This window comes from Dipteris shenzhenensis, chromosome 3 (genome assembly GCF_047967505.1).
Source record: "Dipteris shenzhenensis isolate YYH24624 ecotype China chromosome 3, Dip_SZ_1.0, whole genome shotgun sequence".
Taxonomy (NCBI): domain Eukaryota; kingdom Viridiplantae; phylum Streptophyta; class Polypodiopsida; order Gleicheniales; family Dipteridaceae; genus Dipteris; species Dipteris shenzhenensis.
Window position 1 is genome coordinate 26,335,666 of NC_141598.1, and position 23,247 is coordinate 26,358,912.

The 23,247-nt window shown below is 41.9% G+C and overlaps 1 protein-coding gene across 16 annotated transcripts in view; it reads left to right on the top strand.

Annotated features, from left to right (window-relative positions):
* The window catches only part of COP1 (Transducin/WD40 repeat-like superfamily protein), a 28,757-nt gene extending 8,584 nt beyond the window's left edge, over positions 1-20,173 (top strand). Inside the window, exons 9-16 of one of the 16 annotated variants that reach the window (XR_015543800.1) lie at positions 1,324-1,422; positions 1,634-1,738; positions 17,552-17,731; positions 18,423-18,533; positions 18,713-18,859; positions 19,089-19,182; positions 19,325-19,391; positions 19,636-20,170. Coding sequence is in view for 9 of the 16 variants with exons in the window: in XM_087399932.1 (XP_087256058.1) it covers positions 1,324-1,422; positions 1,634-1,738; positions 17,552-17,731; positions 18,423-18,533; positions 18,713-18,859; positions 19,089-19,172 (726 nt within the window). In the remaining 7 variants the exon portion in view is untranslated. Of the gene's footprint in view, positions 1-1,323; positions 1,423-1,633; positions 1,739-17,551; positions 17,788-18,422; positions 18,534-18,712 lie in introns of those variants that run through there. The other 15 variants (XR_015543801.1, XR_015543804.1, XR_015543805.1 and 12 more) reach the window with 15 other exon arrangements.
* Positions 20,174-23,247: the final 3,074 nt, after the last annotated feature.

Sequence of the window (23,247 nt, forward strand, 5' to 3'; positions counted from 1 at the left end):
GACTAGATAAACCCCCATCTTGTTGTAGCTACCCCCTAGTTGGGCTGGGAGGTTTCAGCCCACCAACCCGGAGCCCCTGCTACTCCTGTTGTGTGCGCAATCTGTGGCTGGTCTTCCCCCATGAGATGTGACCTGCTGGTGTATGGCCCCCAGAGTGATTCTGTGGGAGCCCGCTGCTTTATGCGCCACCTATGCGGCTGTTTGTGCTCAAGTTGCTGCCGTGACCCTGTTTGCGGCGCTGATGTGTGCCTCTATGTGCTGAGGGCTATGGGCTAAGAGCTGCTGCTACTACAGCAGCCGGGGCTGAGGATACGGGTGAGGGAGAGGAAGGCGGAGAGAGAGAGAAAGAAAGTTTATTAAAGTCTTCGGAAGACAGATGGGTCTATGAGACTGATAGAAAACTTTTACAACAAGTAGAAAGGGTGGAGCTACTAAAAGAGCATCATCACCCATGCTGAATGCTAAGTGCTAAGCAGTACATAGTCATATCATCAATAACATTTTTAAAATGCAAGAATGCAAGTTTGAATCCTCATATGTGCATTAAACTCTAAAGTTTCAGATTATATATATTGTTATATTCTATATTTTACATATAGTAAAATTATGTGCCTCTGGAGGGTGGGAGGGTCTCTCTCTTTCTTGTCCCATAGGCCTCACGTCCCATAGGCCCGTGAGGCCTCCCGTGGACGTCAATATATCTTTCTTTCTTTCTTTCTCTTTCTCTTGTATACATACGTATACATATCCATAAATATAAACATACATAAATATATACATGCATGCACAACACACACATACGTATACGTATTACATAAACGTGAACATACATAAATATATACATATCTATATCGTTCTCTCTCTCTCTATATATATATATATATATATATATATATATCACACACACACACACACATACATACATACATACATGTAGACATATGTAAATACACATCTATATTGATATTTATATGTGTGTTTGTGTGTTCACATTGCTTTGATAAATGCATTACACATTGTTGACGGATGCAAGGAGTCGTAACATAGTTTGCAAGTCTATCCTTGAACACCTTATTGCAACTATGTGTTGAGGGCTTGCCTTCCGAGCATTTCATTCGCTACTAGGTTTAACTTGCTTTTTGCCTTCATCCTTTTCTTGTGAGAGTTGGGACCCTTGGACTTGGGCATGTTTGATTCTCATGTTTTTGGCATTGTTGTGCATGTCTTTTTTATCTTGGTCTAAAAGACGTGTTGGCACTTAATGAAATGATACCCATAACGAGTTGTTCTTTCCTTTTATCTTTTATTGTTACAAAATTGTAGAGCATCATGGAATATGAGGAGCATGAAAAACGTGCTTGGAGTATAGATTTCTCTCGTACAGAACCTTCAATGCTAGTCTCTGGCAGTGATGATGGCAAGGTGTTTACTTGGCCCACTTAGATTTATCGCTCAAGAGATGTACATTTTGTCTCTTGGTTTCTCACAGTGAATTTTTTATTTGTATTTTTTTGTATTAAGCAAAGAACATTTCAAACCATTTTGATGCAACGGTACATATTTAAATGCTTGAAAAAATTATTAATTGTACACGTTTGAAAAAATTATTAATTGTAAGTGTGTTGAAACACAGGTGAAAGTCTGGTGTACAAATAAGGAATCAAGTGTCCTTGATATTGATATGAAGGCCAATATATGCTGTGTCAAGTACAATCCCGGATCCAGTAACTATGTTGCGGTATTGTTTACTTCGTACTTGCAAATGTGTGCCATTTCGTTGTGTGCATGTGTACGTTAGGTGTGGGTTTGTAAGGAGGAGAGTACAATGCTTAAGGACTTGGCTAAATGACAGTAAAAGATACAAAGGGTCGCTTAATTCATAGCGAAATCTGTGAATCATAATTTTAGTAGCTAGTTGCAAAAATAATAAAATGGAATTTTGGAGAAGAGAGAGAGAGAGAGAGAGAGAGAGAGAGAGAGGGAGGGAGGGATGACGACGACGCCAATGACGATGCTTTAACTGAGGACACTTTAATAGTGTCCTCAAGAGGCCAGTGAGACACGACCTATGGAGAACTTCACATGGTGTCCTTTGAGTGATCAGAAGGTTGACTTCTTATGCATTTTGTCATGATTTCTTGTCTATGCTTAGATAAGAGACATAAAATGGTACCTAGAGGATGTCTATGGATGATCCCAAGAAGTTGGGATAGATTGGTACATTGGTGTAATATTATCTAGAAAAGAAATCAAGGCATGATGCTAGACGCGAGGCATGGCGACGCTCGAGAGCCATAGGGGAAAAGAAAATGTGAGGGAAGAAGCATTAACATAGGTGGGAAAAAAGGATTAAGAGGGGTGGGAATGAAGAGAGGGACTATGCCACAAGGGGGAAGGGAGAGGGGGAAGAGGAGCATGTACATGATGGGAGGTGGAATGTAGAGATGGAGACATCAAGGGAAGAGAGTCAAGCTTTATTTGAAAGAAAGGATGGAGTGGGGAAATCAAAGTACTAGCTAGGTGGCTTTACAAGAATGAGCGTGTTCTATCAAGGAATAGCTCCCTCCTTTTATAGCCAAGAGAGAGGGTCTCTCCCAATAAATGCATCCTCCCACATGCATGGTGTGTGGGGAAAAGTATCCTATGTGGGCTTGATGGATACACACTCTCAATTGTATGCGACAACCCTTTGCCTTATTTTTTCACATAAATCAAACCCCATATCCCAAGTCTAAGATACTCCCTTGGTCTCTTTCCAATTTTATAATACGTTCAAACATCTAGGAGGACAAGTGGAGGGTGGGCACAAGGAGTCTTGCCACCTCATCCTACTTTCCCCATTATTTAACTTGCATTCTTGGACTATCTACACTCCTTCCACATGGGCCTATCCTACATGGAGGAAATAATCCAATATAATATCCATCTCCACCTATTTTATATTACTTCTCCCATGGTCCTTAGGCCATGTCTCATTAAATGCAGGCATGGGACCTGGCACATGGAAGAACGATGCCACCTTATCATTTTATAATATAACTACCATGGATTATGTACAACACACCTTATGGGTCCTCTTACATGGAAGGGTGGCACATGGTCATGCCGTGCCACCTTAACCCTGGGCCCTATGCACACCATATTTTATTATACTATTGCCACACATACAAGCACACACATATATTTATGTCTTTTACCTTGGCTAAATTTATCCATAACAGTTCCCGCTCCAGGCAGGGAATGCATAGCATTTCCATGCCTGGGACCATCACGAACAAAGAAGGGCTTGAGATAACGCTTGTTGATCACCTTCTTGCCATATGGCTCATGCAGTGGTCCAATCTATTGTTAAAGCATAGCACAACATCCCCCTCAGTAAAGTGTCTTTTCCATCCCTTGCGAATCTTAGCATCCATGCGGGCTTTTTGTCGGTTCTTTTGGATCTCTGTTTGATGGAGTGCAAGGCGTCGGGTTTCATCTAGCTTCTTAAGTTGTACTAACTTGGCCTCTACATGTTCATCTTCTATCATCCTCTGTTCTCGTGCCAATCTCAAGGTCGTAATTTCTATCTCTAGTGGTAAAAATGCCTTAGTTCCGTACACCAACTCAAAAGAAGTGTTACCTGCAGATGATTTATGGGGTGATGTTGTAAGCCCACACGGCTTCGGTGACCTTCTGATCCCACTGGCTCCTGTTCCCTGTGGTCATTTTTTCCATGGTTTTACAAAGGAGGCCGTTGGTCCGTTCCGTTTGTCCCATGGACGTTGGATGATAGATGCTAGAAGTGCGGTGATCAATACCCATGCGATCCATGAGCAACTCCAGTGCTTCATTTAAGAATGGACTCCCATGGTCAGATACTATTTCCATGGGTGTCCCAAATCTTGTGTAGATACCTTCAAATATGAACTTTGAAATTAACTTACCATTTGCAGCAGGGAGGGTGATAGCTTCAGCCCACTTAGTGACATAATGAGTGGCTATCAGAAGATACTTCTTTTTGCGGGCAGTCATGGGCAGGGGCCCAACAAAATTCCCCACTTCTGAAATGGATGGATGGACATCACTGGGTGATGTTGCTCAGGACGCAAATCCTTTCTACCAAAGGATTGGCATGGTTCACAAGTTTTGCAATACATAGTGACATCCTTGAACAAGGTCGGTCAATAGTACCCAGCATGTAAAATCTTCTTAGCTGTATAGTCACCGGCATAGTGGCCTCCACAAAATCCATCATGATAATGCTTCAATACCTCAGGTACTTCATGTGTATTAACGGCCCATCTTAGTATCCCATCCATGCCTTGACGGTACAACACCCCATCAAAGAGAGTGTAGCGCCTACTATCTCTACGGATCTTCTTTCTCTCATAGCTAGTACTTTGTGGAGGAAAGGAGAAAGCGGTCAGAAATCTATAGATACCACCATACCATGGATCCCCAACTTCTATGGCTGCTACAAGGATTACATTGAGGCACTCCTCTAAATCAATAAAGCATTCTTTAAGTTGGAACAATCTCCTTTTACAATTTTGAAAGAAAAATCATATTCTTGTAAAACTGCCAACCATTTGGCCAACCGGCACATGGGATTTGGTGATTGAAGAACCTGCTTTGCAAGACCATTGCTACAGATTATAATGAAGGACTTTCCAGCCACATAATGCTTAAATTTCTCAATGCAAAAAACCAAAGACAAGGCATGCTTGTCAGCCTCAGAGTAGCGTCGTTCAGTTTCGAGCAATTGTCGAGAAGCAAATCGAAGGGGATACATGAACCGATCCTCCCCTTGCTAGAAAAGAATACCTGCCAGAGTGCGCTCACCAAACCCAGGATTAATATAGAAAGTCTTTGACCAATCAGGATTGTGTAGAATGGGTTATGAAGCCAGAGCACTCTTGATTTGTGCAAACCCATGATCACAATCCTCATCCCAAGAGAAATCAACCCCACCTTTTAATAGCATAGCCATGGGTCGCGTCAAAGTAGCATATTGATCAATGAAGCGGTGATAGTATCCTGCTAGATTGACAAATGAGCGTACCTGACGTTTGGTTGTTGGCGAGGAGAGCTTAAGGATAGCTTCTAACTTCTCGGGATCAGGCTTGACGCCCTCGGATGAGACAATATGTGCTAGTAACCTCCCTTGAGTGGCCCCGATGGTGCATTTATAAGGGTTGAGGCTGCCATTCGCATTATTGACCCTTTGGAAGGCCAACCTAACCTTCATGACGTGCTGCTTACGTGCCGAGAATATACAAAAATCATCTAAAAACACCTCGAAGAAAATCCCCAAATAAGGATCAAACACCACATAAATCTTTGAAAGGTAGCAGGAGCATTGGTGAGGCCAAATGGCATTACTTTGAATGCAGACGTTCCCCAGGGTGTGGCAAATGTGGTTTTAAGCACATCCTCCTCAACAATTTTGATTTGATAAAACCCGGAGTAACCATCACAGAAAGTATACATCTCATGACCACTTATCTTCTCAAGAATGAGGTTTTAAAAGGGAAGAGGATGATGGTCCCTCTTGGTGGCCGCATTGAGTTTCTTATAGTCATTGCAGACTCGCGACTTGTTGTTTTTCTTTGGGGTGACTACCACTGGTGAAACCCATTCAGTATAGTGGACCGGAACAATCAACCCAGCTTCTACAAGCTTCCGCAACTCTGAGCGCAAAGCATCAGTCTGTAGGGGCCCTAATCTTTGATACTTATGAGCCATTGGCTTAGCATCAGGCTTCAGCTCTATCTTGTGTTCTATGGCAGTCACATGGCGAAGGTGGTGGTAGCTAGTTACGAAGACGTCTGGGAAATATTTGAACATTTTTAGGAACTCGTCTTTCTCACTTGGAGTGAGGTCTGGGAAAGCATAGATTCAAGCTGTTGAGGACTAGTTGTTACCTTTTCTGCAGGTGGCGGGGTCGGAGACACCCCCATCATGTAAACTTCTTCCTCTGAGAACTCCTCCCGTCTGAATCTTCCATTGACTCAGACACCGAGGATGAGCGAGTATCACTGTCCTGCTCGTACCTTTTCCTTTTTCTTGCTTTTTCTTGTTGAGAGTCCTTGCTGTAGCTCACGTCTAACCTTAATGCTTAATGCTATTTATTGAGGAAGCGTGATGCTCAAAGACCGATGAGCAAGGTCCTTAACGACTGAATAGTCTTCTTGCTCTGAGCCGATAGGAAAATCCGAGGGCGACCACTTACTTCTGCGAGATCTTTTGGTCTTCTTTGTTGGTTGGTCTGTCATCTCAGCATTTGAGGGCTATGAGAAGGACACCTTTCTCATGAGGCGGCCCGGTCCCTGGTTTGGAGAGGGGTCCGAGATGGTACGACTTATTTTCTCGAGGTCAAGGATCTCTACGTCAGAATCCTCGATGTCTGATCCACTTAGAAGATTTACCCTTGGAATATTGGGACATTCGGTGTGATAATGACCCTTCTGGTGGCACTCGTAGCACATGACATTGGCACGTTTACTTGGAGGGTGATTGGCTTGATTTCTGATGTCCATCTCAAGCCGAAGATCATTCAGGGCCTTGGCGAGGTCATTGACTCCGGGTTCTTTAGCAAGAGGGATTGGGGGAGTAGGAAGGAGGTGGACTCGTGGGCGAGGCTGGGAAAATCTTCCAGGTGGAGAGTGAGGATATACACCTTGTTGAGGGTAAGTAGCTAAGAGAGGAGCATACATTTGAGGTGGAGGCGGTGGATACATGCCTGATGGGGAGTGGGGGTATGTCCTTGAGTTGGACCCCCCAAGTTGTTGTTGCAAGAATTGAGAGGGTTGCGGGGGGACAGTCGTCTTCTTTGAAGTGGGGTCAGATTAAACTTTATCAAACTTTTGAGCAATCTCACGTGCTAGCACCATGGTTTCTGGATTCTTCCATTTAAGCTTGAGGCGGAATTCATCACTTACTCCTGCTACGAGGTAGCCCAGCACATGTTGAGTCATTTCAACTCGAAATCCGGTGTTGTCCTCCCGCGTGGCAATTAAACGATCCAGGAGCACGGTCGCTTGATCCACATATCGACGCGCTGTCTCACCTTCTGATTGCTTCAAGTTTGCCACCTGCAGGTACACATTCTCCGGCTCCTCTTCTTTGTCGAAATACTCGATTATAGCTGTTGTCAACCTCGGCCAACTTTAATGAACGTCTTCAACCTGCTTCTCGTACCACACTTGAGCCAAACCCTCTAGAAATATGGGAAGAACCAACAGCCATCTATGTTCTGTAAGAAAGTTGAGAGAAACACAACGGTATTTGAAGGCCACAAGATTCTCATTTGGATTTTCTTCAACCCGTCCACAGAACATGGGAATGTCAGCCATGCTTGGAAATGAAAAAGAGAGAGACTAAATGAGGCTTATCTATTGACAAACAATGGATGCAACAATGGATGCTTGTTGATGTCGTGGAACCAAGCCTTCGCTCCGCATCTTATACCTTCTGACTGCTTCAAGTTTGTCACCTGTAGGTACACATTCCCCGGCTCCTCTTCTTTGTTGAAATACTCGATTATAGCTGTTGTCAACCTCGGCCAACTTTGACGAACGTCTTCGACCTGCTTCTCGTACCACACTTGAGCCAAACCCTCTAGAAATATGGGAAGAACCAACAGCCATCTATGTTCTGTAAGAAAGTTGAGAGAAACACAACGGCATTTGAAGGCCACAACATCCAACCCGTCCACAGAACACAGGAATGTCAGCCATGCTTGGAAATGAAAAAGAGAGAGACTAAATGAGGCTTATCTATTGGCAAACAATGGATGCTTGTTGATGTCGTGGAACAAAGCCTTCGCTCTGCACCTTATATCTTCCACTAACTTGTTTACACACGAGTTGAGAATCTCCTTGCACCTTAAGTTGCTTGATGCGATGTTCTTGCGCCTTTTGTAGCTCAAAAATGAGTGCCGAGTACTCAGCTTGGTTGTAAGTACTTGTTGGTGCAGACTTGCTATAACAATACACCTCATCCCTTGGTGAAGTGAGCTTCACACCCACACCAGCAGCCTTGGTCGAAGATTTGTATGCGCCGTCAAATTGGAGGAGCCAAGATGTCATCACACCAAGACTAAAATCCGGACATCCTAAGTTTCTCAGTAGTCCAAGATAGGTAGAAGGAGAGGGTGGGGAGAATTCAATACTTGAGCAAGACGTTCAGCACGAAATAAACTTGCAATCCTTTGTTGATAGTTTATCTTTAGACAAAAAAGAATTACAACTTGAAGCTCAAAATGAGGCACAAAGGGTTGATTAGGTTCAAAGGGATTCCTTGGTCGAAACAGTACCAACCATAGCCGAGCCCTAGAAACCTTTGTAGTGAGATCGATAAGAAAACATTCAAGACGAGCTTATTCACATGAATTAATAAGCAGATGCCCCCAAGCTTAGGGAACATAGAATGTCACCCTTTTAATTACCTCCGATGCAGCAAGTAGCTCGATCACCGCACAATGAGTAGAAGTCCTTCCAATGTATCACTAGTTCTTCACCTTGAATCATCCATGGTGTATTATCCCACCCGTCGTCTCCTTGAGCAATGTATTGTACAATCAGTTGTTGAAAATCGACATGAAGATCAAGAAAGAGATCTCGTCAATTGGTAGCCGTAATGAGCGGAGGACCAAGTACTAAATCCTTGAACTCGTCGAGAAGTGACATAAATATCCACCCTTCTCGTGTGACGTGCGTCCAAGGAGTGAACTTGAAAAAGTTCTGTGATCTAGTATGAGGTATGAATAGAGCACATGAAATGAAGTACTTTTGCTTTTTACAGCAAGAGGAAACTCCCTACGGTTAGAGAGTTACAGTTCATGAGATTTTATCATATAAGCAATATCATTACACTTTCATCACTTCCTATTTGCTGGCCCATTAGTAAGTCTTTCTTTTGTGAATGGGGAGGTCTTGGGTTCAATTCCCACTCTTTACTAAAAAGAGAGGAGAGGAGAGGAGAAGAGAAGAGAAGAGAAAGAGAAGAAGAGGGAGAGGATAGGGACGTGAGATCTTTTGCAGAAGCTCGGAAAGTTTATCGTGATCTGTTCGCGACGCGTAAATGCACCAGAAGACGCAGGAACTCAAAAAAACAGTCGCAATCTGTACGCGACGCGTAGATGCGCCAGAAGACGCAGGAACTAAAAAACAATCGCGATCTGTCCACGACGTGCAGATGCGCCAACTGTAACCAAGAGACGTGCGGGTGTTGTAATTTTGCAAATGCGCCTGGTACGACGAAAAGATTCGCCAGTCAAAATACACGCAGATGCATAGGAATCGCGATGTGTGCGCCATAAGCCAGGCTGAAGGTGTCTATTCGATAGAATTTCAAATCCTATTCGAGCATGATCCTGGCAAGTTTGAGTAGATTACGCTGCGTCAAACGCAGCTCGATGTGACATCGTTGAACTTTCTCCAAGAAGGTCTGCATCATTTTGCACAGGTGGAAGAAGAGGCAACCGTAAAAATCAAGCCAAGAATGTCTGGAGGTCCCTGTTGCAATAAGCTTGTCTACGAAGTATAATCATATATAGGATAGACACACACTAGAATACCAAAGTGTATATGAGATATCTCCCAATATGACACGTGGCACTCACACAGGATAACATAAGACTCTACTAGAACTCCTAGTAGAACATACTAAAACACACTCAACTTGACCTCATTTTCTAACACCCCCCATGAAGGAAAGGTGAGGGACTACTGGAATGGAACCAAGCATAGAACATGACAATGATGGACTACTAATCTGTGCACCCCAAGTAACTCAAAGGCTAAAGTCTGAGCATGTTTAGAGGTTGATCCAAGCACTCTCATGGCCTAAGACTCAACATGACTCAGAGTCTCATGTCTCGGCATGGCTACATGACCAGCTCATGGGTCTAGGAATATACGAACATCCTGAAACTCGGCTAGGGCTGATAAAGAGACCTTATCAAAGCCAATATATGGCTCCACAATACATCCTCTTTCTGGCTCCAAAACAAGGTGATATGGAGCCACACATCATTAGAAATACATCGTTCTAGGAGGACTATCCAAGGCTGAGAACCTTTATTGACTCAAAGAGATTCTTAAGGCACGCAAACTGGAGGCGCAGAAGTAGAGAACCGCACACAGAAGGTGTTGTAGAACTACACCTAGCAGTAGGAGTAACGAATTTTACGCCACTAGCCGTGGAGATTTCGATCCCAGCAGCCACACCAATTTTATTATCTAGAAAAGAAATCAAGGCATGATGCTAGAGGCGGGCGCTCGAGAGCCATACGGAAAAAGGGAATTTGAGGGAAGAAGCATTAACATAGGTGGGAAAAAAGGATTAAGAGGGGTGGAAATGAAGAGAGGGACTATGCCATAAGGGGGAAGGGAGAGAGGGAAGAGGAGCATGTACATGATGGGAGGTGGAATATAGAGATGGAGACATCAAGGGAAGAGAGTCAACCTTTATTTGAAAGGAAGGATGGGGGGGGGGGGATCAAAGTACTAGCTAGGTGGCTTTACAAGAATAAGCGTGTTCTATCAAGGAATAGCCCCCTCCTTTTATAGCCAAGAGAGAGGGTCTCTCCCAATAAATGCATCCTCCCACACGCATGGTGTGTGTGAAAAAGTCTCCCATGTGGGCTTGGTGGGTATGCACTCTCAATTGTGTGTGACAACCCTTTGCCTCATTTTTTCACCTAAATCAAACCCCATATCCCAAGTCTAAGATACTCCTTTAGTCTTTTCTCAATTTTTATAATACGTTCAAACATCTAGGAGGACAAGTGCAGGGTTGGCACAAGGAGTCTTGCCACCTCATCCTACCTTCCCCATTATTTAACTTACATTCTTGGACTATCTATATCCCCTCCCCACATGGGCCTATCCTATATGGAGGGAATAATCCAATATAATATCCATCTCCACCTATTTTATATTACTTCTTCCATAGTCCTTGGGCCATGTCTCATTAAATGCAAGCATGGGATCGCCTAGGTGGAGGAGTGGCATATGGAAGAACGATGCCATCTTACCATTTTATCACATAACTACCATGGATTATGTATAACACACCTTATGGGTCCTCTTACGTGGAAGGGTGGCAGATGGTCATGCCCTGCCACCTCGACCTTGGGTCCTATGCACACCATATTTTATTATACTATTGCCATACATACAAGCATTCACATATATTTATGCCTTTTACCTTGGTCAAATTTATCCATAACAGTAATCAATGCTGAAAGTTACCTTTAATGTTGGCATAGGTTGGGCACGCGAGTGTGAAGTGCTCCTCATCTTTAATGTCATGATCATCGCATAATGTGAATACTCGATCTTTTCTTTCTAGACCACTCCATGCTTCGATTTTAATGACCAAATCATGGGAGCAAGTGCTTGGAAGTGTGATAGCTTGCATCGCCTTGGGTGGCATGGGAATTACAATATGTGGTTGGGTGCGTCCTAATGTTGCTTTATATGTTTCCCAATATGTTGGTTCGATGCGAGTGCAATAATACTTTAGCTTGCTATCCTTTGCATCCTTTTTTAATTTTACCTTAAGCGCATCCACAAGATCTGACCCAGTATCCACAACTAGCATATCCTTTGATGGAAACTAGTGGTTTCTCCACTTAAATATCTCAAACCATTTTCGGATGTCTTGTGGTACTTTTGCAAGTACAAATGGTTTGAGATATTTAAGTGTCTTTTGTTTGTCTTTTGTACTTTGCAACTTGCACTTTGGTAGACAATGCATTTCCAGTCTCTTAACCTTCGTTATATATTTGTACACGCTCATGATGGCTTCTGTCTCAATGGGTCATATGGCAGTTGAGTAAGGGTAATTGCCTTTGCCGACTTGAACACTTTTTGCAATTTCTCAACCAAGAGGATTGAGATATGCTACCCCCCCAAACTTCCACTCCATAAAACAAAACTTCGACCACGAGAGCACTGGTATGCCATCTTTTGTCGCTGGTCCATCCGCCTTTATTCGGCGTGCTATGCATGCACTCCATCCATGATTTGCCTATACACCTATGCCCAAGTATTTGAATGAGCTAACTATCTCAACTGTGTCACTCTTATATGTGAAGCAAGGGTAGACCTTGGGCTGATTTGGTTATGCGTGTGAGACAAAGAAAGTCTATTAATGTCCACACGAGACTAACAGGTCTATGGGACATCAAAAAACCCATCTAGTACATCTACTTAGGGAGGGTCCATAAGGAGAGCCAAACTCCGTTATTTAGAGCACCATACATCAGTTTAAGAATAAGAGTCTTTTGGTTTTGGTTTGAACTCTTTGATGAGTGCTATACCTTCATGCTATACTGCCCATTTTCCTTGGCTAATTCTGTTGCCTTATTCTTTAATTGGCTTGTGTGAGTTCCTCGGCTATTCATACCTTGGTCCCTTTCAACTTGGCAGATTGTCGGGAAGTTTGATCCGCAAATCTTGTGAGCTAAGTGTAATGATAGCATGTCTCTTAGAGTGTCGTATATTAGTTGCTCCGTCATCGCCCTCATCGTTAACCTTCCATTCAATGTTGGGCATGGCTGCTTTGACATATGCTAAAGTCTTAGTGAAAGAATCATTTAGAAAATGACTAGTCTTCAAGGAGCCCCCTATTCGAATCTCTAGTGCATGCTCAGGTCTGGCTTCTTGTTTCTTGATCTCTTCTTGAATATCACCTTTACTTGCCTTTGTGTCAAGGCACTTGCTTCTTAATTGTTTGTACTTCAGTATGAACTAGGTCTTTAGGTGTAGAGACTAGTTGAAAGAAAGGGGGAGAGGCCTTACAAGACTTCACTACCTCATCAATTATTGCCTGCTTCCTAGATCCTTCAAGGACGTGAAGTCTAGCTATCACATCTGCTAGTTAAATCGTCGTCGTAGTATATAAAAAAACTACTCATGGTGCCCAATAATGGGTCGATTTTGCATACGAAGAGAGTGTCATGGCTGCCATTGTAACATATTGAGTCTTCTTGGTTGAGTTTACTTGGGTTGAGGGGGATAGGAGAGGAAGGAGAGACACAGAGACACACACAGAGCGAAGAAGTAGGAAAGGAAGGAGAGACACACACATACACGCACACGCGCACACAGAGAGAGAGAGAGAGAGAGAGAGAGAGAGAGAGAGAGAGACGCACACGAGCACACACACACACACACACACACACACACACACACACACACACACACATATATATATAGAGAGAGAGAGAGAGAGAGAGAGAGAGAGAGAGAGAGATGTATTTACGTCTTTGAGAGGCCTCACAGGCCTATGGGACGAAGTACAGCAAATGGATAGAAACTCATACAAGCCACTGAGGGCTGAAGCAAAGGGCATGCTAAGGCCCTTGCTAAGCTATATGCTAAAACAAACTAGATATCTCAAAAATCTGAAAAACGAGAGGCTGAGACTCAGTAGCTCAGCACTGTGGTAGCTCTCCGATGGGCTGCTAAGGTATCCCAGATCTACACTTGTAGGGATGTCTCCCATGGTGGAGGGCGTGGTCTTCTCAATCTCTGTATTTGGAGAGCTATGTCAAGAGTGATGTCTCGTCTCGGGCGCAGGAGAGAGAGAGAGAGAGAGAGAGAGAGAGAGAGAGAGAGAGAGAGAGAGATGTATTGACGTCTTTGGGAGGCCTCACGGGCCTATGGGACAAAGTACAACAAATGAATAGGAACTCATACAAGCCACTGAGGGCTGAAGCAAAGGGCACGCTAAGGCCCTTGATGAGCGATATGCTAAAACAAACTATCTCACTCAAAAATATAAAAATCTAAAAAACAAGAGGTTGAAACTCAGTAGCTGAAACCCAGTACCGTGGTAGCTTTCCGGTGGGCTGCAAAGATATCCCAGATCTGCACTTGTTGGGATGTCTCCCTCTGTGGCGGAGGGCGTGGTCTTCTTCCGGAGAGCTATGTCAAGAGTGACGCCTCGTCTCAGGCGGTCTCTGTTGGGGAGAGAGAGAGAGAGAGAGAGAGAGAGAGAGAGAGATGACAATGGTGACGAGTATGTTAACATCCCCCGGAGGACGAATATTAGGAGTTCTTGCATGGTGTTTATGATTTTAGCACATATGTGCTGATGGTGTTGGAGTGTCCCTTGAGGATGATGACTTTAGCGTTAGCGCAAGAGGATGTCTTTGTACATGTAAGTACTCTACACACTCTAGAAGAGCATTTTGCTCCGTCTCTATAATTTTCTGGTCGCAAAGGAGCCACATAGCTCTTTCGGGCTGAAATGGGCACCCAAGGCGAGGGTACCTAGGTCCAAGTCTAGGTGTAATCCAGGTTCTACCCTAACGCCAAGGCCTGCAAAGCAACCATAGATTAGGAAGACCATAAAGGGGGAGCTGACGAGGTCACTTCCCAGCCATAGATCTAGCACAAAGGATCACCCTCCGGGCCCGAGGTTACCAAGCACCGCACACTGTCCACGACCACAATCCTTGTGTCCCATACCACAGAGCCCACCAAACCAAGCGCTCAGCCAGACTAGGCATATAGGCTTGATCAAGGTCTCGGTAGCCTAAGGAGTCCATCCCTGTAAATAAGCCCACAGCTCAATTTTTAAGACTTACCAAGGGTCTTTTTATCCTAAGGGCACCCGTACACTGGGTGTTCTAACTGACCCCTTTAAAGGGGTCCAATGCTTGAATCATTAATACCAGCTCATGCTATGATCTTGGGGTCATAACAAGGGGTAGCCAATCTTGCCCTCCATGTGCTATCGCCATGTCTTGCACCTCAGGTGGTGGGCTCCCCATCAACACAGACATAATTTCTCTCTCTTTGTCTATCAAGGAACGAGTTTTAGTACACAGGTGTGTGTCCTGTTGTGAGGAAACTATATTTTGTACCCCAGTTGATTTAGTGTGTCAAAGTTGTGCTTTAGCGAAACTGTGGTTCCTAATTTTTTCAATCAATACTTGAAATCTTTGTCTTTTGAAGCCAAAATAATAAGAAGAACGAACAGACGCTGCAAGATAGCAAACTCAGTCAAAAGACTATGCTGAAAGTGAAGGACTGACGTTTCCTCCACCAATCTTCCACGATGGCACTGTTACGATTACTTCCCACAGTAAGCTGGTCAATATTGCAAGCACATCAATCCTCCACATATACCCAAACAAAACACTCCAACAGGCGCCCCTTAGGTGCCCAATAGGAAATCGTAAGCTAGATGATGGTAGAAGCTTCCAAACAGTGCCAAAAATTGCATATGGTGCTAGATTCTGCTCCCAGATCAAATTGCAATTCTTGGAAGAGCAGTTTGGACAAATCACAATCTGTTAGGAGTCTGTGTCACTCACAATCAGCTTGGAGCTGTCGATGTCAGTGGTTAGGTGCACTCAAGTGCCTGATGCCATGAACTGTTTCAGAATCTCCTTCTTGTTGTCAACACTGATAGATTTTGGACAAGAAATTGATAGAAAACGACAAATATATGCGTGGGAATGCTAGAAAGGTGGACAGAAAACGTGGAAGATGAGAAACTGTCAGAATGGGATGTTAGATGCAAATCTCAATCACTGTAGACACATTGGCTCCTTGGAATAAGTGCCTGGAAGAGTATTGATGGCAATTATGAAGATCAGGTGTTAGAATTGTAGCAGGAGGCTGCAATTTAAATGTCAATCAGCAATGGCAGCTCTGACTGCTTGAGACAGGCCCTTCGAAAATATATGGGCTTTTGGAGATGGAGGTGCAATGACAGATAAGCTGCAAATCAAGTTGCAATGCATTCGAGAGCAGCAAGGTACATAGAGGTTGCACTAGTAAAGGTGAAAATGGCAAGGGAGCTGGCTGGTTTCTCAAGCACCAGCTTCAATCTCCACACTCACCTAATTTCAACAACAAAAAGCAAAAAAGCCTAGAGAAATCAACTGAAAAGCTAAATCAGCTTTTTAGTTTTAGTAAAATAATATGTGTTAATCAACAAGTATTCTAACCTTTTTAATAAAAAATATAAATAAAGTAAATAGTTTTTAATTCTTTTTAAACTGCCACATGATCCATCTACCCATGCACACAGAATAAAATTACACTGGGCCTAGAACATTAAATGTTACCCACGTAGCATCTCTCTTCATCCTGATCCTGTTGGCCTTCTACTGCCCCCTTGTTGGCCTCATATGGAGGTTCACAGGTAGGGTGGTGGCCCTGTGACCCTTCTAACCAAACACAGGTATGCTTCTACCATTTTCTAGAGAGTCATCAATCAAACAGTTAAGCTTCCCATCTCTGAAAACCAGGCTTGATGGCCTTCAACCACTCTGAGTGTACAATTTTACTTTTGGCAGCTATTTGTTCAAATGCTGATTGGGGTTGTATGAGTGTACATGTCTTCGGGAACAGGGTATCTTCTCTCTAAAAAAAATAAAAATGATGGCGTCATCTTCGACTCCCATAAATCTAAATCTTGCCCCCCCTCCCCCAAACCTCAACCCCTTAGAGGACAATTGGTGTCACAAGAGTATCGAACACATGTTTAAATAGCAGGGCAGAGCAGGCTGGGCAGGGGTGAAATCTGAAATCCAGGGGCTACACAGCCCCTACAAAGAGCACGCAAGGGAGGGGGGTAGAAAGGAGGGCCAGTGGAGAAGCAGGAGTACAAGAGGAGTGAAGGCAGAGAGGAGGAGGACTCAGGAGAGATCAGAAAGCAGAGAGGAGGCAAGGCAAGTGGGCTGGGTACAGTGAGGGGAGAGCAGTTAGGAGCTCCTCACTGACGTTTTCGAATGGCCTCGAAAAAGTAGATAGGGAGCCTTGTCTCACTTACAGAGATTAAATTGGAGGGAGGGTGGGACGACTTGCCCTTAGGCAATGAAGCAATGATAAGCACAAAATGAAGCAGTAAGACATCTGTGACAGGCCATGTGAGGGAGGCTCAATCTAGTGCCGCACATTTTTGGAGAACCCAAGCAGGAAGTCAGGGTCCAATGCTTTGAAGTCAAGGCAAAGAAATGGATTTGCAGAAAAATGGAAATATGTTTAGATAGCTAGATGATATTGTGCATCTAGATTCTACATCTGCGAGTTGGAGTGTGATGGAGTACTACACCGGGCTAACTTTCTGGTAGGTTGAAGTCCTGAAAAGAGGTGATGCAAATGAGTTAATGTGCTTTCCCTCTTTGTCTGCAAGGTTGGCTCCTTATAGTTTTCTGGATTATAGTGTTATCAAATGCAATTATGCTCGAAGTACCTTCGAAATATAAAAATGTGTGAATCTGAATTCAATAAGAGCTTTCAATGTTTTTTCCACTAGTACGGATTTGTCTTTGTGCATCTTTTTAAAATGGATAATCTAGAAGCTTACATATATAATAATTTCCTACAATACATATTCACCACATTCTCAAGATATAGAGCAATTTGTCCCACTCATTAACTTGGTAGAATTTCATATGTACACGTCTGACCACTAAAACCCAAACTCAAAACTCAGGCTTCACCCCCCCCATTCCCTTTGTCAATGGCACAATTTTAACTTGAAATAGAGGTATGAATCATGAACTCATACTGATATGACTATCGTAATTTTGTAGGTTGGTTCAGCTGATCATCACATACACTATTATGACTTGCGGAACAGCCACGTACCTTTGCATGTGTTCAGTGGACACAGGAAAACAGTGTCTTACGTAAAGTTTCTCTCTCCTAATGAGCTGGCCTCTGCATCTACGGACAGCACTCTTCGTCTTTGGGATGTGAAAGAAAACTCACATGTATGCATGTGATTCTTTCCTTGAGAAGTATCTTCATGTTACGTTATTAGGCAACAGTAAGATAGAATCTGTTTCTGTCCTTGTGGTTCACTTATCTTTACTTTGACAATGACAAAACAACACTCACATGCAATTTGCCACTGTGGTCTTTATTAACATACCTTTTACCTTAAAAGGCGACAAATATATGGATTTGCAAGATGATATTTATCCAGGATAGATTCAACGCTTTAATTACAGGGACTGGTTCGAAGGCCTTGGTAGGAAGCATCTTTGTTTTCACGTGATTTTTAAAGCAAGCTTGCGAGGGGGTTGTGACTGTTGTTTCTTTTTCTTCATGAAGTTTCTTTCTTGTTACCTTGCCCCGTTTTCAAGTTGTTCTATGAACCTCTAATATCCATCCAATATACAATTTTCATATAACCTTTATCATTTAAGAGGGAGGTTCTCGTTGACGCGAAGTGGATTTTCTTTTGGGGGGTGCCCTGATAGGGAGCTTCTTGTTTTTCTAGTGATTTTCTTTGCTTGCTTGCAAGGTGAAGTTTTATTTCTAGTTATGTTTCCTTTCTTATATTTACTTTGTCCACTTCTATCTTTCTCTATTTGGAACTCAAGCTAATGGACAAAACTATGAGATCCATTTATTTCTGTTTAGTTTGGTTCTTATAACTGTTTGCCTTTAATTTTGCAGATACGAACCCTGAAAGGACATACAAATGAGAAGAACTTTGTTGGGCTGTCTGTAAACAGTGAATACATTGCTTGTGGTAGCGAAACTAATGAAGTGTTTGTTTACCACAAGGTATATACTATCTACCTTATTTCCTGTGTATGTTTAGAGCACACACTCAAAATTCACATGCTTGTAGGATGTGAATGAGTTTTGTGGAGATTTTATTTTGTTTATCTTAATATTCCGTCTATATTTTAATATGTTCGTTTACAAAAGTTTAATAAAAAAGCTGGTCTTTCCTGAAGCAGGCTATATCCAAGCCTGCAGCGTGGCATAGGTTTGGATCCACAGATCTTGATGATAGTGATGATGATACATCTCATTTCATAAGTGCAGTTTGTTGGAAAAGTGAGAGTCCTACAATGCTAGCTGCTAACAGTCAAGGTACTATTAAGGTGCTTGTGCTGGCTCCCTGATCTACCTTGTTAGGTTTGTGCCTTTAATTTTGTGTTAATTGCCTCGATCAAATGTGAAGTTTTCACAAGATGTTGAATTGCTATTGACAAAGTGTCAATCAAAGCATCATGAAATGGGATCATTATGTGTCTCCACGTGTAGAATATACAGCTCTTTGCAGTAGGGGGCAATGTTAATTCAATTTAGAGAATTTTCATGGTGCAAAAGCTCTTTATGGAGGAAAAGGGAAAGCAGTACTGGCTGGTGGTTAAGTTCAACTGCCGCACCAGATCTGGTGGTTATATATTCTGAACGCTTGCAGGTAAAGCTACATTGTCATCTGTGTACATGTTTTCTTATACAGTGGCATTTTCAGTGCTCTCTTTTACCGAATGCTAGGCTATTCCCAGATGCCATCTTAAACATGGGATTTCAAGATTATGGATTACCTGTAATCTTTGCAGAGTGCTGTACTTTACAATAGGTTTTACTGAATCACACCATTTTTCTCTGGTTCAAGTCACAAAAACAGTAAGCTTTGCAGAATGTTATAATTTGCCAAAATTTCTGAAAAATCATGCCATTTTTCATGGTTTGTGATGGGAGACAAAACTTCAAAAGTTTCAAAAGGTATTTCTTTCTATCTTTCTGCATTATGGATCCACTTATGAGGTCCATTATGTGTTTAATCATTTGACCATCGGTGAGCGCTGACCTTTATAATGCAAGTTGTGTGTGGGGATTCTTACATGAACCTTGTGGGTTGTTTTGGCAGTAGGTGCATGTTGAATTTTGTTGAACGGGCTGTTTTACATCGGGAAGCATGGGTTAATTTTCTTGAGTAGTTATTAGTGCGCAACGGCAACACATGAATTGTTGAGTATGGAAGGTGGTAGAGGAGAGGATACCCAGGATCTAGAAGTAAGCTCAATTCTCTATTCCAAAATGAAAAGATGTAGAGTCACAAACATAAGAAACTCTAATAGGTTGTTTACAGCAAGACTCTCTAATGTTAGAGACGTCTTTTCTACCTCTTTGTATACATATCGTCTTGGTGTGCTAAGTGCAATTTACATTCTTAACGCCCCTTTTTAAATTGCACTCCATAAGACGAGGGTGTATTGCAAATTCTATGAGAACCTGTAAAATGTGGTTATAGTAGCTACTTGAATTGTCAACAATTCCGTCTTCGCTTCTTAGCAGTTACCTTTAAATAGATCCCAAAGGTGGTGCTTTTACCCACGAGTGCACATTCCGAAATTTGGGGTCAGGCTAGTTTCTTGATTCACCCAATTTGAATATTCTGATATGACTTACCATAAGCTTTCTTCCAATGAAGCTTCTTCAAGAGTCGTTTGTGGAAAACTCCAATTCATGAGAGATACATTCCAATATTACATGCATTTGATTGACATGCTTTGGGCTTTGCAAAAGTCACACATTATTGGTGAGACTTATACTAACCCCGTTGTCACATGGTAGAACCTTCATGTGTTTGCCAATTTCTTTCTAACCAAAGCTTTGAATGTATGAAAATAATCAAGCACTTCAATTTTTTTTCTTAGAGATTGTAGTTATTTGCAAAGTAATGAAATGAATTCTCTACGGCAAGTGTACAACATGTGGTTCTTGTCAGGTTAGGGCAAAAAAAAGGATGCTTTTTTCTACAACATTACTATAAATTTCGTTGGGTTTTGGGTAATAATTCAGTGGTAACCCTTATACTAGTATTCCGCTTCAGTATAACTAATATTTTGGTAGTTTAGTGAAAGCTTAAACATGCTTCCAATTTGATACCTTTGGCAACAAGGTTATTTGTAAGATTGTTTGCATGGAGAAAGATGAAGAGGACATCATTGTAATTGTCAACCAGTTGAGCAAGCGATGCAAACCATTATTGGTGGCTTTTGTGTAGTTTGAATTACTTTTGAATTGGCATAGCGTGTGGCTTCAACTTTTGCAAAAATTTCTTTGCAAAAAAAAAAACTTATGCGAAATTGGCCATTTGTAATGAATACATGCTCTAAATTTGTGAAAGTCATTCATCATGGTTGGTTGAGACAATTAGCCATTTAAAAATGTCAATTTGCTTGGTCTAAAAATTGCCTTGTGTTAACGTAAGTGTTTTATTTTCTTGAGGGTTTTGGTTATCGCGATTGACATTTTGACTTTTTTAATCCATGAGGCTTATCTCTTCTTATGGCATTGTGAGTCTTGATTGTTTCAATTGTTGGGTCTTCTTCATAGTGATAATCATATGACTTAAATTATTATTGCAATGATTACTTCTACATTTCCTTTCCTTTGGCTATTCCAAGTACCTCTAAGAGGATTCTATCTATGATGTTGTCCTTGTAATAATACTTGAATAAAATTTTGCATAGCATATAATTGTTGCTGGTCTTTGTGAAATGTTGAGTGTTGATTAGAGCCTCTTGCAAAATTTGTACTCTTTTAGGACCTTTAACCACTTGTTGCAAATGCTTGTTCAGGACCATTGTTTTCATTAGATCCTCCTTTCTAGGCTTGCTCTTGCATAAACATATTGGACATGATCACAAAGTTGGGGTAACCCCTAGGACTGCACTTTTAAATATGTAACCGTATGAGGGGGATTCTAGGGTCAATGTCGTCGGTTCAGTATAGACATTTTTTAATCCAATAAATATACATTTAGAAGGAGCTCATAAATTTTTAATTTTATAAAAGGAAAGGAATGGTGGACTTGTATGTGAAAAGGGGTTTGAATTTGTCCCTTAAGTGCATGTTGTATGCACAATTTTCTTTTCGAGCACTCCCGCGACAGGCGGTCGGCATGGCAGGGGGGTCGGGTTCTCCATTGCAACCATTGGAATTGTAAATTGAAAATCCTTGCCAGGATTCAAGTCGATCTACACGAATCTTGTGTTGTCTACCATGTGATCAATGGCTCTAAAATGATCTGCGAGATCGCTTGATTGCATTAAGTAATCTTGTCTACGTGCTACTTCTTTTGGTAGTATTGAGCTAGTTCTCAAGCAAAGAACACTTCACATGTTTTTAGCAACAAACTTATTATCAGGTGCTTTGCAGACATCCTTTTGGATAAACTTTTTAAAAGCGGAAAATGGTACTTTGTAGTTTCCTCTCCCTTGCATTTGGCATGAAAAATGTACCTTGAAACACTGTTAACATGTTTAGAGAGTGTTGAAGGTGTGAAAGGAAAGGATGGAGAAAGCCATTAAAGCCATTGCACTAGGATCTAAAAGTATGCACACTTTGTATTTAAATGAGTAGATAAAGCTTCTAAACAAAAACTTATTAGTTTGGTGAAGGCAAGCCTGTGTTTGTTGGGACATGCCTATTCTACTAGTCTTTGTATACATAGTGTCCCTATTGTATATCAAGTGGAGTTTACTTTCCCAACATGAAAAGGCTGTAACAGGGTAGTGAAAACAAGATAGCATATCTTTTCACACATCTTTTGAAATGCTTAAACAACCATGCAAATGGTTGGGGGCACGTTTCCATGCAAGTAGACAAATTGCATCCATGGCCATACTAAAGCGACATCCTTGTAGCGACTAGTGGTACTCACTTGATCAAGGTATTTTAAATGAGGCTAGGCTCTTGAAGTTGATGTACAATTTTGGCATCATGTGGCCTAAAGAGTTAGATATAAAAATAAAAGTGCATTCTAATCCACACACTCTAGATCTCTTCTTGGTAACTGTGATCATTGGAGACCCACGATGTTAACATGATAACATGTTCATTTCTCCATATTTTTATGCTGAGAAAATAATAAAGATCTCCCATGTCTTATGTATCACAACTCAAGTGTGAGTTGTTTGACTTGAGAAATGAGCTAACCATTTAGACCTATGATGATAAAGTCTTCAGGATAAAGCACAATAATAACTATGTCTTGTGTTGTTATTTTCATGCTAGGAGAGTTTGCTCCATCCTGATTCACATTTGTTGCATTTTATAGACCAGACTTGAGAGTAGTTTGGCTCTTTAGTAGTAATTGTACCCAAGAAGAGATCTAGAATAGTTTGATCTACGTCAAATATTGGGAGCTAAACAAGGTAGCTATCCTTGATTCACATATGTTGCATTTTATAGACTAGATCTTTGATCAAATATCAAGAAATGAGCTACACAACTTCATGGATTGTTCTGTAGGGTATAACAAATTGCAATAGCTCCCAAAGACACACTCAAGGCCACCTTTGTATCAGTATTTGGAGTCTTTGGGAGTGATATAATCTTGTTTGGATTGCAAAAAGGCTCCCAATACATATCAAAGATTCATGAACTTCATTTGGAACCTCGTCTCGAAGAACCTGGAGGTCTTCATTGACAACTTAAGTCTCGCGACTCCCATATTCGCTAGAACAAAGGT